General features: G+C 33.5%; 1 protein-coding gene across 6 annotated transcripts in view; it reads right to left on the reverse strand.

Moving 5' to 3' along the window:
• Positions 1-977: 977 nt before the first annotated feature.
• The window catches only part of LOC110026934 (meiotic recombination protein SPO11-1), a 102,694-nt gene continuing 87,679 nt past the window's right edge, over positions 978-15,992 (reverse strand). For 3 of the 6 annotated variants that reach the window (XM_020728161.1, XM_020728162.1, XM_020728159.1), the window contains exons 8-16: positions 12,979-13,048; positions 12,813-12,849; positions 3,006-3,092; positions 2,843-2,901; positions 2,725-2,756; positions 2,519-2,624; positions 2,186-2,306; positions 2,036-2,099; positions 978-1,795 (exon numbers count right to left, since the gene is read on the reverse strand). In XM_020728161.1, coding sequence (XP_020583820.1) covers positions 1,672-1,795; positions 2,036-2,099; positions 2,186-2,306; positions 2,519-2,624; positions 2,725-2,756; positions 2,843-2,901; positions 3,006-3,092; positions 12,813-12,849; positions 12,979-13,048 — 700 coding nt within the window. In that variant the 3' untranslated portion in view covers positions 978-1,671. The remainder of the gene's footprint in view (positions 1,796-2,035; positions 2,100-2,185; positions 2,307-2,518; positions 2,625-2,724; positions 2,757-2,842; positions 2,902-3,005; positions 3,093-12,812; positions 12,850-12,978; positions 13,049-15,992) is intronic. The other 3 variants (XM_020728163.1, XM_020728164.1, XM_020728165.1) reach the window with 3 other exon arrangements.

Below are 15,992 nucleotides of genomic sequence, written 5' to 3' on the forward strand. Positions count from 1 at the left end.
ATATTTTTTGGCTTTATTTTTGCATTGAAGATATTTACCCTAAGTTGATCATAGTGTAACTTAGGTTAACTAGGCTTGACTAATGACTTCTAATGCATTTATTTAAGCCTTAAAATAATTAATTTTGGATGGATTAGGCCATTTGTTATTACAAAATTTGTTACTTAATATGGTTTTAAATTTTAATATAGGGTTTATTTTAGTAGTCTTAATTAGAAATAAGTAATTAGCTGACAAGTTAGGATCCCCGAAGAGCATAGTCCCGTGTAATGAAATTTGAGATAAGTAAGTTTTCTTTATTAATATTTTTATATACACTTCTTTGTTAAGTTTGTTACTCTCAATATTTGTAGAAATTTTTTTAGACATTTAACAATACTTCTCACAGTCAGCTATTGCTATACATGCCTAATAGATTTTGTTGCATGTTTATAACTGAACAATATTGCGAACTACATAATTTTTAGTTGAATAATTTCGTTTTCAATTTTTGTCTATTAATTATTATTTTTATTTCTTTAATAAAATCTTGATATAATTTGATGGACAGCATACATCAACGATCACATTTTTTTATTGTAAAACATACCACAAATTTTATGTCAGCAGTTTGATATTGTGATATATCACGTATAAATGAATGATTAAAAAATCAAAAAAATATTACATCAGTGCTACACACGTAGAAATAACATGCGTAGCCAATGAAATCACGCCACAACATCCCGCGCAACAGGGAAAAAAAAGCGGCGCAGTAACACGGGAATCCTCCCCCGTGTTATTCATATGTTATTGTGTGTTATTCATGTGTTATATAACACCAGGAATATTCCTAGGACACAATAAGTGCGGGGTGTCGTGACGTGATTTCATTGGCTACGCATGTTACTCTACGTGCATAGTACTGATGTAATATTTTTTTCTTAAAAAAGGTGAAGCATGTACTAGGAATTTCTCACAAATGTCCAAATGTGCCTTTCTCGTACAATAGAAGCCTAAAAAATAAATCAAAACGTAGAAAAAAACTCTCAAGTGGAAATAGAGAAAAAAACAATGTAGGCATGTTCCGATTTGTAGATGGACTGGTAGAGAAAGGTTTGGGCCGCCTAGAAGATCAACGAATAAAAAATAGTTAAGGAAAGAGGAACAATAGAGAATAAATTGCTTGTCCGCTGAGAGCAATAAACTTCCACTTCTGTATCATCCATGTAAATGCACTTCTCTCCAACAAACACTCCCCCAATACCATTTTCCTATGCAATGGAAATCCATAGAAAGTGAAGTTTTTTGCCGTGTTTTGTTTGCTACGAGTAAAAGAAAATGAAGGCACTAGGAAATCCAGAGCTAGCGAATGATTTAGAATTCATTTCATTTCCTCCCATCCAAACAAAGTTTTGGAAGAAGAAGAGTAGTGTGACTGATGAACACTAGACACCTCCAACACTTCGCTTCAACAACACAAGTATCCTGCTCTGCAGCCCTAACTGCATTGCCGAGCAAGACTCCCGAGTCCCCACTATTTTTTTCAACCATTTCACAATTTCTATCCTTTTTGTAATTCTGGTTCATCAGTGTTGGCTTATGGGTTATCATCCCCTCATATCAGTAACACAAAAACATGACTACTTGTTTGAATTGTAAAATAATGGTTGAATCAAGAAATTTGGTTTGTCAAATATGGCCTCCCTGAATCTTACGAGGGATGTACGCATCTGCAAGAATTGATAATGAATAAGCTGCCAATGCTTCTATCTCAAACTTCACCCCTTTATGCAGCATCATCTCTAGTTCCAACCTGACAATGTATAAGAACCCACTTTATCACCCAAAGTACGCACGCCTTGCAGCAACAAGGTGTTATATCATACAATAGTAAGAAGCATGCATTGAAATTTGAGTTTGCAAACTTTCCAAGGAATCTTGAAATGCTCATATTTCATTGAAAAAGAATAGAAAAAAAAAGAAATTATGGAATGATGACATAGACAGCACTAGCATAAATGGAGCTAGAATTGCAAAAATTTGTAGCACTAACCTCCACTGTGGAGCCTCCTGATGCAGATAACATCTTGACAACATTGCTTCAACTTTCTTCTTATCTAAACAAATGAACCTTAGTAGCATAAGAACAATGGATAATACAGCATTCTCTCAGTGCTCTGACGGCATAGCATTAGCATTTTACCTTCAGTAGTCAAGGTCAGGAGGCAACGTTCTGGAAGTTGGTACCTTTCAAGGTCAGAAAAAAATACTCCTAGCCAGCGTATCTCTGAGACACGCAGCAGCTTTGCATCGTACGACATTTGCTATTAAAGTATGAACAATATAGTGGTGTATTGTTCTCATTATTTTCCTTGTTACTGTCATAATACATTATAAACAAGAGAAACTAGACACCACAAACATGCGGGTTTTTGGGCATAAAATGAGTCTGAGCAGTACTTCTTAAACAACAATTGATATACACCATGGTCCATGGATCGCTGCAGGCGCAAATGAGTAAAGAGAAGAAGATTACCATTGAACCGAATCTGTAAATTGTCAAGATATCAAAACCATAAGGATCAAAATCCACTAAGCAGTATGCTGGCAAATGCAGTTCTTTGACAAGTAATCGCAAGAATCTGACAGAAAGTTAATGTTGTTTAATTGGTCAACAAAGAAAACATAAATCAAACAGTTGATTTTCACCAACCAAAACGAAATGGAGATGCCAGATGATACCTTCTAGTAGGAACGTCTGGATAGCCTCGCCCCTGCATAATATTGCTTTGAGGCATTATTGCAGATAAAATAGAAATATAGAAGTCGGCACAGATTGTCAAAATAAACGCATGCTTACTGTGATGACTATGCAATGATGTCTTTCACAAAATTTGTCATTTGCCAGGCGCTGAAAAACTGTTGTAAGAACAAAGAGAAATAATTAAGTGATGGTCATATTTTTTCCCTTTTTTTTCTTTTTTTCTTTTTTATTTTTTATATTTGATGGATTCTAGCCTTACCTGATTCTTTCTCCACAACAAGAATGTATTGAGCAACACTCACAATATCTGTAGTATCAATAACGTCAACTTTATGCGACAAGATATCTATAAAGCTCAAGTAACACAACTTGAATTAATAAACATGCATTAACATGATAAGGCTAATATACAATAAGTTGCAATCAATAATCTATTTTCAAAAAAGATATTTGATACTTCATAGGCCTTTTTATACCATAGTTTAACATTTTATAGAATTATATTTCCATCATTCATCTGAAAAATGTAAGAGAAAACTTGGGAAAAAGCCCACCAAAAGACAATAACTTAATAGGGTTTCCTCAAGAAGCGTGTTTAAAACACCAACCTATGATAATATGCCTCCACTCAAAAGGGTGAGTTATTGTGTTATAGAACGATGCTTCCATTATGCACCCAGCAAACGTTATAGCAGCTAGGAAAGAGCACATTAATGAGCAGCTACATTAATCCTTTTTCTCCTTTGTGTCATATTGAGTATGATATTTTCATTTAATTCTAATAAATTATGATCATTTTTATTAAAACATGTCCATGTCTTTTTAGGTCTATCTCTAACTTTCTTAACATAAGTCAAATCTAAAACATCTACTCTCCTAACTGAGTAACTGGATCATTTGAAGGTAGACGTTTAATGTGACCAAATCATCTAAGGTGACTCTCCCTAATCTTGTCTACCACTGGATCTACTCCAACCCTTTTACGGATATATTTGTTTCACATTTCATCTCTAAGTGTAAAGTCACTCATCCAACTTAGCATTCTCATGTCATCAACACTTAACTTATTTATGCTTTCCTTTTACAAGCCAATATTTTGCACCATGAAGTATTGTAGGTCTCACTATCATCTTATAAAATTTACCTTATAGTTTAAGCGGTTCTTTTCTATCATACAATAATCTTGATGCATTCCTCCACCTAAACGATCCAACTAAAATTTTATTTTAATAACATCCCCATCTATATGACCACTACTTTAAACGATAGACCCAATATATCTAAAACGATCACTCCTTTTAATGACTTCATTGACCATTACTACAACTCCGCTGTTAGATCTACTACTACTATAATTACATTTCATATATCCAATTTTAGATCTAGTCAAACGAAAGCTTTTACTCTAAAGTTGAACTCCATAATTCAAGTTTTTCCAAAACTCTCTATAGTCTTATCCACAAGAAAGATATCATTAGCGAAAATCATACACTAAGGTACATCATCTTGTAAATGTCATTCATAGCTATAACAAAAAGATATAGGATTAAAGTTGATCCCTGATGTAATCCAACATAAACAAGAAAATACTGTCAATCCTCCTTGTGTTCGAACACAAGTAGCAGCTCTACCATACATATCTTTAATGATTTGAATATATGCAATATCAATAATTTTTTTTTTCTAGAACTCTCCAAAGTACTTTTCTAGGAACCTTATCATATATATTTTTTCTAAATCAGTAAAATCAAATGTAGATCCTCCTTACTCTCTATGTACTTCTTGATCAAACATCTCAATAAATGTATAACTTTCATAATAGACTTGCCCGACATGAATCTAAACTGATTTTGAGAAATTTTTGTACAACTTTATAACATATGTCCAATTACTCTCTTCCATGAATTTAATGTATGACACATTAAGTTAATTCCTCTATGATTTGCACACAATTGTACATCATTTATTATTAAAAATATAAACCAATAAACTCTTTCTCCACTCATTGAGTATCTTTTTATTTTTTAAAATTATGCTAAAAAGTTTAATAACCAAAAACTTTTCAAATCTTCTAAATATTTAAAAACTTCTATTGGAATACCATTAGGTCCTACTATTATTTCATACTTCATTTTCTTTAAAGCCTCAACTTCCATTTTACTGAAGCGACGATAGAACTAAAATTTTTTATTATTATTTACAATATTAAGATCCCAAAATTCAATCATATTTCACAATCTTCATTGAGAAATTTATCAAGATATATTGCCCACATATATTGAATATTCTCTTCTAAAAAAAACACTTTTTGGTTTTAATCCTTAATGCACTTTTCTCGAACTAAATCTTTACATTTCTTATCTCTTTGTTTGACTAATTTATACATAAAAAATTCACTCTTTTTTGTATTTAATTTATTATGAAGATCATTAAAAAAATTTTTTAACATAAAAAATTATTCTCTCAGACTCTCTATAAACGACTTTATATTTCTCTTCATTCTTCATGCAATTACATCTAAAGCAATTTTTATCATAAAATTTCTTATTTTTTATATTTTCCTGTACATTATTATTTAACCACAAACAATTGTATTCATAAATGTTTCCGTTCTAATTCTTCAACTATATATTTTGCAATTTGCTTAATAGTACACCTTATTTTATCCCATATAATATTAGCTTCTTAAGATTTTGAAGTTTACTCATAAAATTTTAAGTGTCCCCATCTAATACTATAACAATATTTTATTATATTTTTCAACTTTCGACACTTCATTTTAAAATTCAAAACTAATGCACGATATTGAATTTTTAGCCTTTCACTTGAAATGACCATACAATCTTTATAACCTCGACAATTTATTTTTCTCGTAAGAAAATAATTAATTTATGTTTTATTAGATACATTCTTATAAATAATAATATGTTCATCTTTCTTTTAAAAAATAGAATGTTAGCAATAAGAAATTCACAAGCTAAAACAAAAGCAAATATGGCTCTAACCTCTTCATTAGTCACTCCAAAACAATAGCCACCATGAATACTTATAAAATCTTCTACCACTCCACCAACAAGTCTATTTAAATCTCCAACAAAAATTCTTTCTTGAAAAGGTATATCTTTTGTATTAATTCTTTTAGATAATTCTAAAATTTTTATTTTAAGCATATATTCAAACCTACTTCAAAATCATAAACACTTATAACATTAAGAATCTTAATATCAACAACAATCTTTAGAGCTATACTTTTATCTCCAATTCTAATAAATTTTACAGCATTATCTTTCAAGCCCTTATCTATAATTACATTTACATAATTTCTAGGATGACTTCTATCTGAATAAAAAAAAAATTAAAGTCTAAGCTATTAATTTTTTTAGTTTTTTCTTCAATGAATTTAATTTATTGAATGCATAAATATTGTTTAATTTAATTTCTTGAATGCATAAAGTCTAAGCTATTATCTTTCAATGACAATTGCATCTATGGTCGAGTAATATGTGTTTTCTAAAATACTTAAAAATATTCAAAAGTTATTTTTGAATGTTATAAAGACAATTTCATTTATTTATTTAAAAATAAAACAATTAAAAAATAAAAATACAAAATTTCTAAAATAAAATAAAAAATAAATGATCTCAGTTAGTCCACAATATTCAAAAGTCCCCTCAAAAGAAGACTCACAATTCGTTTATGCATTAAGCTTTAACACTAGGCAACCGCTAAGAAAGCTATCAAGAACTTCAAAAGTTCAAATTAGAAGTGTCTTTAGGCTGTGCTTGGAAGCAAAAAAGTGAAAAAAAAAAAAAAAAAAAAAAAACAGAAGCGATTAAAAAGGTAAAATCAAGGGTTGGATTTCATTGCAATTTCTCCACCTTCAGACAAAACAAATAAAGTCTGTTTAACTCACAGAGTCATATAAAAAAGATAATGATCCTTCAAAAAATTGTTGTCGTCAAATCTACAGACCAATAATGTGACGCTACTGAGAACCTCATTCTGATGAGATAATTTCTAAAAATAGCATTCAGAACTGCAAATTTGAAAACAGAATAATTTTCCAATCTAGTCACCTAGCAGATTCCAGATAATGATCCAGGAAAAATGGTTCTAATCTATCTACCTCATCAGAAAATCATAAAAATTAACATAGAGAGCGCAACATGGCTATTAGAGAGCTCATGTCGTGTAGAAAAATTCTGAATTTTCTATTCATAGATATTTTAGTTTTTTACGCCTCTTAAATTTCATGACTTTTTAGAGTTGCTCAAGTTAATGTCATTAGGTTATTAAGCAGTTTGTTAGTAGTTTGGCAATAATTTATCAGCAAGTTTATCACTAATTTATTATTTCTTCCATCTGTAAGTATGAAAACTATCAATTAAGATATTCTTATTGTGGGTGTGGAGTGTTGACCTTTCATACTGCTCTAAAAGTCAGATCGAGCAAATATAATGACAATAGCATATGATGGATACAGTGTTAGGTGAATCTAATCGGGATTGGCTAGAGCACAATCAAATTGCCCAACATCGCAAATTTACAAAACAAGTGATGCTAATGAATTTGAAGAGTCAAAATTTCCCAAAGAGCTCTTCCATAGGCGATTCGGCCAAGCATGATGAAAATGGTGGACTACGAATATGATATCAGGTGTATGGAGTTTAAAATATCTTGATCCTCGCAGAAATAGATTAAACATCCCTCATTTACAAAGCAGCCAACACTAATGCATCCAAAACATTCAAATTTCTTAGAAAAGACACCTACGTTGCTTGGATCCTCGCATAAATGCAACATAGGTTTTATTAGATTATTGTAGGACATTTCTATTTGTTTATGGTTTTTCATGATACTTTAGATATTTATGCTTCTAAGAACATGCCACTTCACTTAAGAGACTTTCATTCCTCATTATGTTTTATATTTACTTTAGTAATGTTATTTTCTTATAGCGGTTTTGTTCGTAACCTTATATGATTGTAGCTAATTCATTGATGCCTATGTGTAAGCTACTTCGATACCGCAATACATGGATACAACTAAAGAAAGACGTGGAAGGAGAGTTGCAGCTGCAGTATGCTTGATGTACGTACACTATAACTAGCATGACATAATCATATGTTGGTGGCAAATGAGTTGGGGAGTTGCTTGCAAGCCACCCAACGGGATTTATCAATATGTTATGCATGACACGAGCGATATTCATTGATTTGCTGAAGAAACTACACAAAAATTATGAATTTCACGGCTCATCCAGAACAACCTCAGAAAAGGTGTTAGCAATAACACTCTACATATTAATGCATAATGAATTAATGCGAGAAGTCATGAAGCGATTTCAACACTCTTCTGAAACGATTTATAAATATTTCTCAATAGAGTTGAATGCACTTGTTAGTTTTTCTTCACAAGTTATAAAACCAACAGATCCTATATTCGAACAGACCCCAACAAAGATTTGGTACAATGCGTATATGTCGTACTTTAAAGAAATTTCTCTTATTTATTATATTCAATTTTCATATAAATATTGTAATTACGTAACCTTTTGTTATATTTCTAGAATTATATCAGAACAATCAATGGAACACATGTTGATGCGCGTGTTCTAAATAATGAGAAGAACACATTCATTAGCTGTTATGGGTCCCCGACGCAGAATGTTATGGCGGTATGTGACTTCAACATGTGCTTCACTTTTATTATGATCAGTTGGGAGGACAGTACACATAACAACCGAATGTTTAAATATACAACACGAAAAAAAAATACAAATTCCTACATCCACCCACAAGTTCTCTTGAGAATAAACAACTCTCCTAATTCTTTTTTCCTTCAACATTATTCATTCAATTCACATCAGGTAAATACTATTTGATCGATGTTGGGTATTCGTTGCAACGAATGTATCTCAAGCTCTATCCTGACACGAGATACCACATATCTGATTTTAAGTGAGCCAACAATGTCGCACGGGCAAGAAAGAAATATTCAACAAAAGATATTCCTCCTTATGCTGTGACATTGAGAAGACTTTTGGTGTTTGGTTATATTTCGCGACATGTCATCTTACCCGTTTCTCAAACAGATGTAGATTGTAATTGCTACGACGACTCTGCGCAATTATATTCGGTAGCATTCTTCCTAAAACAACATCGACTATCATTGGGCGGACGAGGATCAAGAACATGTCTCTGCCAAGACATATAAGTACCGTCTTGGACAGTCTTTGACATAGGCTAAAAATGATATTCTCGAGGCCTTCACTAAAAACGGGGAAGGTGAAAGTGAGATGACAAAGTTGGGGGAATGAATTACGAATGCGATGGTTGCAGAATGATTAGAGGGAATGTTAGTTTTTATCATATTATTAATTGTAGTAGTTGTTGAAGACATCCACTATTTCTTATATCAATATTTTATACAGCTCATATTTATTTCGGTTCCTTATACATTTGATACTTAATGTTTTTATTTTTTTACGCAAATTGTATGTGTTTTTTTTCTTTTGCATTTCTTTTTTTTTCTTTTGGTGGATTTTAGAGATATATGATGAGACGTTTGATCTTATGGGTTGTTCTGGATGGTCTGTATATTGTTATTGGATGATGTCAAATGTGAAATCCTTATGAAGACAACCAAGTTCCACTTTTTTTTTCGGTGCTACAATTTTTGAGGTTCTTCTAGATGTCTTTTTAATTATGATATGCATATGTGATACATACAAACTTGATATTATATGGGTTAAAGAAAACCAAATTTTTTTTTTATAAGGTCAAAGAATCATTCATTGGTTTATATGTCGTCATATATGTTGTCTTCATAATTATTAATTAAATAATATTTTTTTTATTTTCGTAGTTATGTTACTTACTGTTAAGTGAGGTGTTTATCTTTATTTTATAATGTGTCGCACTAGATATTTGCTTTTAAAGTATAGAATGTGCTGATATGAACAATTATGTTGCAAACAATATTATTATACAGGGGCAGAATAGTCATTTGTCCAGAAACTGCTGCAACACTGTTGTTTTCAAACTGCAAAAAACAAACAGACAACGAGTTTATGCTTAGCAGCTTCTGCACAACAACTTCCTGTCGCAGCTCCTGTCGCAGCTGCTGCGCAACAACTTATTATTAAGCTGCAACTGCCCCAAAGACCATATCGCGAAGGTTTTGAACTTTTGAACTTGATCCTCTACCATTGAGGTTGAATTGATAAGGACCATATCGCGAAGGATTTTCAAATAAATTTAAATCATATGAAAAATCACAAACCCGGTCCTGTGGCGGCAAGTGTGCAAAGAAAACAAATTTCAAACAACAAAATTCAAAATTTCAAAAAGCTTGATGATTGCAATGTTAAACAAAAATTTCAACAATAGAAGATTTTATCATCAAAATGCCCCATGTTCTATCCAAATCTTTTAGAGACCTAAATTCACAGACATACAAAAGATTAAGAAAATTATAAAATTTAAAATTCACAAGTGAAATTTATTGTCGAAACATTAAAAAAAAAATTCATTGACTTCTCACAACAGTTGTCAAGTGAGACATTTAATATTAACCTAAGCTACCAAAAAATTAGTATCATATCAAACATAACTCTATATTTACTCGTATAAGAACTCAAGAGAATAAAAATGATGACATCTAATTGTGTGATTTTGCCACTAAATTGCATCACAAAAAGAATTGTTATGATTGGTGATCTATAACCAACAATTTTTTAATGAAATGACACCACTATATTATGCTTATGGACAAAACTTGAATATTCCCCAATAACTCAACTCCCTTAAGTTGTGAATCATAGGGTGTGTTTGATAGAGTACAGGGCACTCTGTTAGTTAAATTTGACTAAAAAGTATTCTCTTAGACAAACATCCACCATAAGCCTATAAGATCATCGGATGACGAAATCCACGAGTACTTATATGGATCCATTGCTAGGTTGGGTCAACTAACTCATCTAACTAAATAGGCCATGGTCCATAATAGCCCACGATGACCAATCGATGGAAGCTTGATCGAGTTCATTATCATTCACCCAACCACCAACTCTAAACTATTGGTGGTAAATTTCTTTATTGTAAAACTAAAATTTGTTGTGACTAAGAGTAATCAACACAAGCTGCCCAGCCTTATTGTAAAATTTTCTCTCAACATCGGGAGGGATATTTAACCATAGGGGCTTACATAGGAAACTTGGGACCATAACTTAGTGCCCATTTTGGGCAGCTTATAGGGTGAGGCGGAGTTTTGAAAAGGGTGAGGCGGAGTTTTGAAAACGCCACCGCCCTGTTTGAATATCACGTCGGTTGAACGATTTGGTGTCGCGGTGTTCGGATATCACGATTTCCTTAATACCTTCGCAAGTCGGAGGAACCCTGCGTCCCGCGTATGATTTTTGCAAGAATTCCTTTGTTGCCCTTCCGAGATCTCCCTCGCCCTCGCTCTTTCGAGAAGAATCGACCCTTTGCTCCTTCACATTGACAGAGATCGGCGCACATAAGGTATTATCTTCAGCTGATTATGCCTTCCCAATCGTAGGAAACTTCTCTCGCACTCGCCTCCTCCTTCTTTCTCTTCTCCTTCTCTTTCTGCTAGGGCATGAGGGTTCAATGCTTCAGTAGGAATCATTGCCTTCTTGCCCCAGACACATGAGAATTCCTTCCGCTTCTTCCTTCATCTCTATTGCAAATTTATGCTTCGGAATGTTGGATTTTCAAATATGATGCAGTTATTTGAAAGAGCATAAGCTTTCCCATGGCTTTCTTACATACTTATGACCTTGTTCTGATGCCTCAAAATTTTCTGAGTTACAATATTGAAACGTTGACATGCTACAAATCAAATTTGTGCATGTAATGAGGGGGAATGTTGGAATGTTTGGGAATTTTGGTTCTATCTTTGCTTGCACATTAGTGGAATGCTGTCTCATTTCTATGTTTCGGTATAATGGGGCATTCTACATTCATACAGTGGAAATGACATTTTACATACATACAGTGATATTGGTTGTGGCAAATTTCTATCGAAATACAAACGACTTTCCAATGCATTTGAATTATCTTTCCAATGAATATGAATGTAGGTTTGTACATAGGAATTCTGTGATATTTGGGTGATGAAGGTAGCCCTTGTTTCTTATACATTCATGTGCCGACCTGAGAGCTCATGGTGGAATGCCTGTTAAGATCAATTGCAGTACACGATTTCATTATTGTACTTGACATTTGTTTTATCTATTATTTTCCATAAACAGTTATGTTGCAAACAGCTTAACCGAACAGCAGCAGAATGATCATTTTCAACAACTCCTAGTAAACTGTTCTGAATAAACTGTCCCAAAAAGCAAGTTAGTTTATTCTGATAATCTGCAGATTATCAGAATATCAGAATAATCTGCTTATCATCAAATTATAAATAGTCAACAGTTGCCCCAAACAGACCCTTAAAATCCTTATAAAATAGAGCAAAATCTTTCGGTAATGTCTAGCCAAAAAAAACAATGTCTTCTAAAAATTTGAACCATAAATATATAAAGACTCTCCTAAAACTCTCTTCGGACAGTTGAGAGAAAATTATTGGAGTCCAAACTATATCAAGCTCACCGTACAACATCAAATCAATCACAAAAGCACGCAATCATACAATTTTGGAACAATCTATCTTTTGCACACAAGAAGCGAATATGTTCAAATTATTCGAGGCATCCTACAGAAATAAATCCCAAATGAATCGGTGGTGAAAGGCTTGGAAAATGGTTAATGGCATGAAAAAGAATGACATTTTCAATCAGAAACAAGAACATCACATTTCCTTGTGTTTACTAGTTAATACCATCATTCTATTGTAAATCTGATCTAAGAAAACTGCATTGATGAAAATTAAATTAATGTGTGTTCTGGGGCGGGGTGTTTGGTGTGGTCTTGTGCCAGTGGTATTATCATGCATTAATTTGTTCTAGCAGAGACGATTGAAAATATTAACATGTGCATAAACAAAAAAAACACCATGCTATTCAATTCCCTTGGCCATTTCATCCAAGTACCTTCAACTTCTTCAACGCAAACAGGAATCATATAAGCCTGCAAATAACCCATTTCAGCGATCAATCCAATAGGAGTTTGAAATAATCTCAAATAAGACTCTAAGGTCAAATTAAAAATTAATAAGGAAGTTTCAAATTTCAGGAGGACAAGCACAAAAAATCTTACAGTGCTGGGACTTTCTATGCAAGAAATAATTCTGCCAGCATCCAAAAATCTTAACCAACCCATGACCAGACTAAAAAAAAAAGAATCAGAGGAGACAAGCTCGGCAAAATTCATGCAATGAAACATATAAGTTCAAATTGTATAAATTATGTAGAATATTTTTATTGATATGAAATGTGGAATATATAACCCTTACATGAATTCTAGAATATGAAAGAAAATAGAAAAGAAATACACGAAAAGAAAGATATTACACCTAATATCTCCAATTAATCAATTCATGTTAATTATTTGGAGATAAAGTTAACAACATAAAATATGAAAGCCTAAAATATGAAAGAAAATAAATCCAATCCAAATAATAAATCTAAAATAGTAAAGGAAATAAAGTTATATTAGGAAATAAATCTTATCCTCCTAACTTCTAACAAAAATAAATTATTTCCTAATATAACTTCTAATATTGCCACTCAAGTTGCAATATGGTTAAAAACAATGTTCAACTTGTATTTGAAAACATCAAACAATGGACGAGGGAAATCCCATGAAGTAGAACTTGAAGCCTTCACCCCGAATTGCAGTTATCTTTGACTGCAGTTCCTCTAGTATCTGTAGGTAGGCAGAAGACTCCTACAGATAATGTTGCAGGAGAGTTTGCTGGGAAGTAGATAACCTACAGAAAAATTGACTTCCAGTTGATTGTGATTGTCTTTAAGTGCAATTCTTGCAATGTCTATAGGTAGACAAAACACTTCTATAAGTAATGTTGCAAGGGAGTTAGAAGGGAAGTAGACAACCTCAGAAAAATTTGACTTCTAGTTGATCACGGTTGTGTTTGGCTGCAGCTCCTACAGTGTTTGTAGGTAGGCGGAATGCTCCTACAAATAATTCTACAGGTGAGTTTGCAGGGAAGTAGACATTCTCCAAAAAAAGCTACAAGGTAAGACCTGCAGAAAAAAAAGAAAAAAGGAAAAAGACCTAGAGGAGGGCCTGCTGCATAAAAAAGGCTTCGAAAAAAAGCTAGCTACAGAAAAAATTATGGAGGGCTTACTGCAAAAAAAAAGCACTAGAGGAAGGTCTGCTGCAGGAAAAGTTCTCAATGAGGGCCTAATATAGGGAAAAGCTTCGGAGGAGAGCCTACTGCAGAGAAAAACTCAAAAGGAGAGTTTGTTGTAGTGAAAAGCTCCACAGGAGAGCCTACTACAGAAAAGGCTCAAGAGGAGGGCCTGTTGCAAGAAAAATCCCAACTTAGCAGAATTCTAACCCTAAGCATGCATTGGGCTTATGACTACGTACGAAAGGAGAAAGAATTTCTAAGGCTACTGGTTGGGATGTCCTTGTTGCGATTCTTTTGAAGTCAAACAACAAGTACGTAACGGGCAGAGCCATGTCCATTTGCTCCACAATCTTTCTGATTTGTGGCTTAAACCCCATGTCAACCATTCTATCAACTTCATCTAATGCTAAATACTTGATCATTGATAATGACACTAACCCTTTCAAGTGGATCAACCAATCTGCCTCGAGTGACAACAAGTACATCAACACCCCTCTTGAAGTCCCGCAACCGATTATTAATTGAGGTTCCACCATAAGCAACAACCACCTTAATGCCAGTTTGATAAGCCAACTTCCTAACCTCCTCATGTATCTGAACAGAAGGTTCGTGGGTTGGCGATAAAATCAAAGCAAATGGGAAAACAATTCGAGCTCTTTTAGTTCTCTATGCAGGCGTGCTCCTCATGATCCTACTTATAATGGGAAAGCAAAATACTGTATTCTTTCCCGACTCTGTCTGTGCATAGGCCATCTGATCTTGGAATTGCATGCCGTTGCACTGGTCAGATTACATGCATCGCCTAATGTTCTCATTTAAAGTCGATCCAAGATCAATCTCAGAAAAGGTATTGGCGGTAGGCGACACATTATTACCGCTAGTCTCAACCGAAATTTCTTCGTAAGCATCAAAATTTATCTCAATTTTATGTTGTTCATTGAAAGCCGCTTCGGTTTTATCATCCTCATTTCCAAAAGGATTGACTTTCCGATCCCCACCTCGGTCCCAACCACTGTTCTGGGAACTCCACCCACCACTACCACATAACAGATGCTTGTCACCATAGCTGGAGCGGCAGACATCATGGCCACCCCCACCGCTTACACATTGATTAACACCAGAAGGTACGGGGTACCCTGAAGGCCTACAAGCAGTAGAGCCACCGCCGGGCTGCGAAAGAGCGTGGGGATTTGAAGCAGGAGGACGATTACAGAGATGAGAGACGAAAGAATTAGCTCACAATGAGAAGCCACCGCAGTACCAGCGTTGGGGGAGGTGGTGTCGTTGTTTCCAGATACCGCGCCCGCCAAGATCTCAGCGTTCGCGACGGAATCAACCCATGATGATTGCATGAATGAAGGAAGATGTGCGGACTTCAAACCTACTGCCTAATGCAACATGAAGAGCCAGAAATAGATTGAGGAAACAATTCCAATATGAAGTCTAATGAATCACTTTTTAGAAACAGAAGAGAGAAGAACAGAACCGCCCAGAAACCCTTCAATTGATTGAATGGAGAGAGAGGTTCCGATGATAGATCTCCACTGCCAGAGACTCTAGGATTTGTTTCACGACTCTGATGCTATGTTAAAATTCAGAATAATGTGGAAAATTTTTATTGATATGAAAGAAGTTATGAATAACCCTTACATGAATCCTAGAATAAGAAAGACAATAAGAAAGAAACAACAGGAAAAAAAAGTTATAACACCTAATATCTCCCATTAATCAATTTATATTTATTATTTGGAGATAAAAGAAACAACATAAAATAAGAAAGCCAAAAACATAAAAAGGAATAAATCTATTCCAAGAAAATAAATCTAAAGTAGGAAATGAAATAAAGTTATATTAAGAAATAAATCTAATCCTCAGAACTACTAACATGAATAAATTATTTCCAAATATAATTTTTAACATATATGTGAATATATATATATATATATATATATATATA

This window comes from Phalaenopsis equestris, unplaced genomic scaffold, assembly GCF_001263595.1.
Source record: "Phalaenopsis equestris unplaced genomic scaffold, ASM126359v1 Scaffold000404, whole genome shotgun sequence".
Classification (NCBI taxonomy): Eukaryota; Viridiplantae; Streptophyta; class Magnoliopsida; order Asparagales; family Orchidaceae; genus Phalaenopsis; species Phalaenopsis equestris.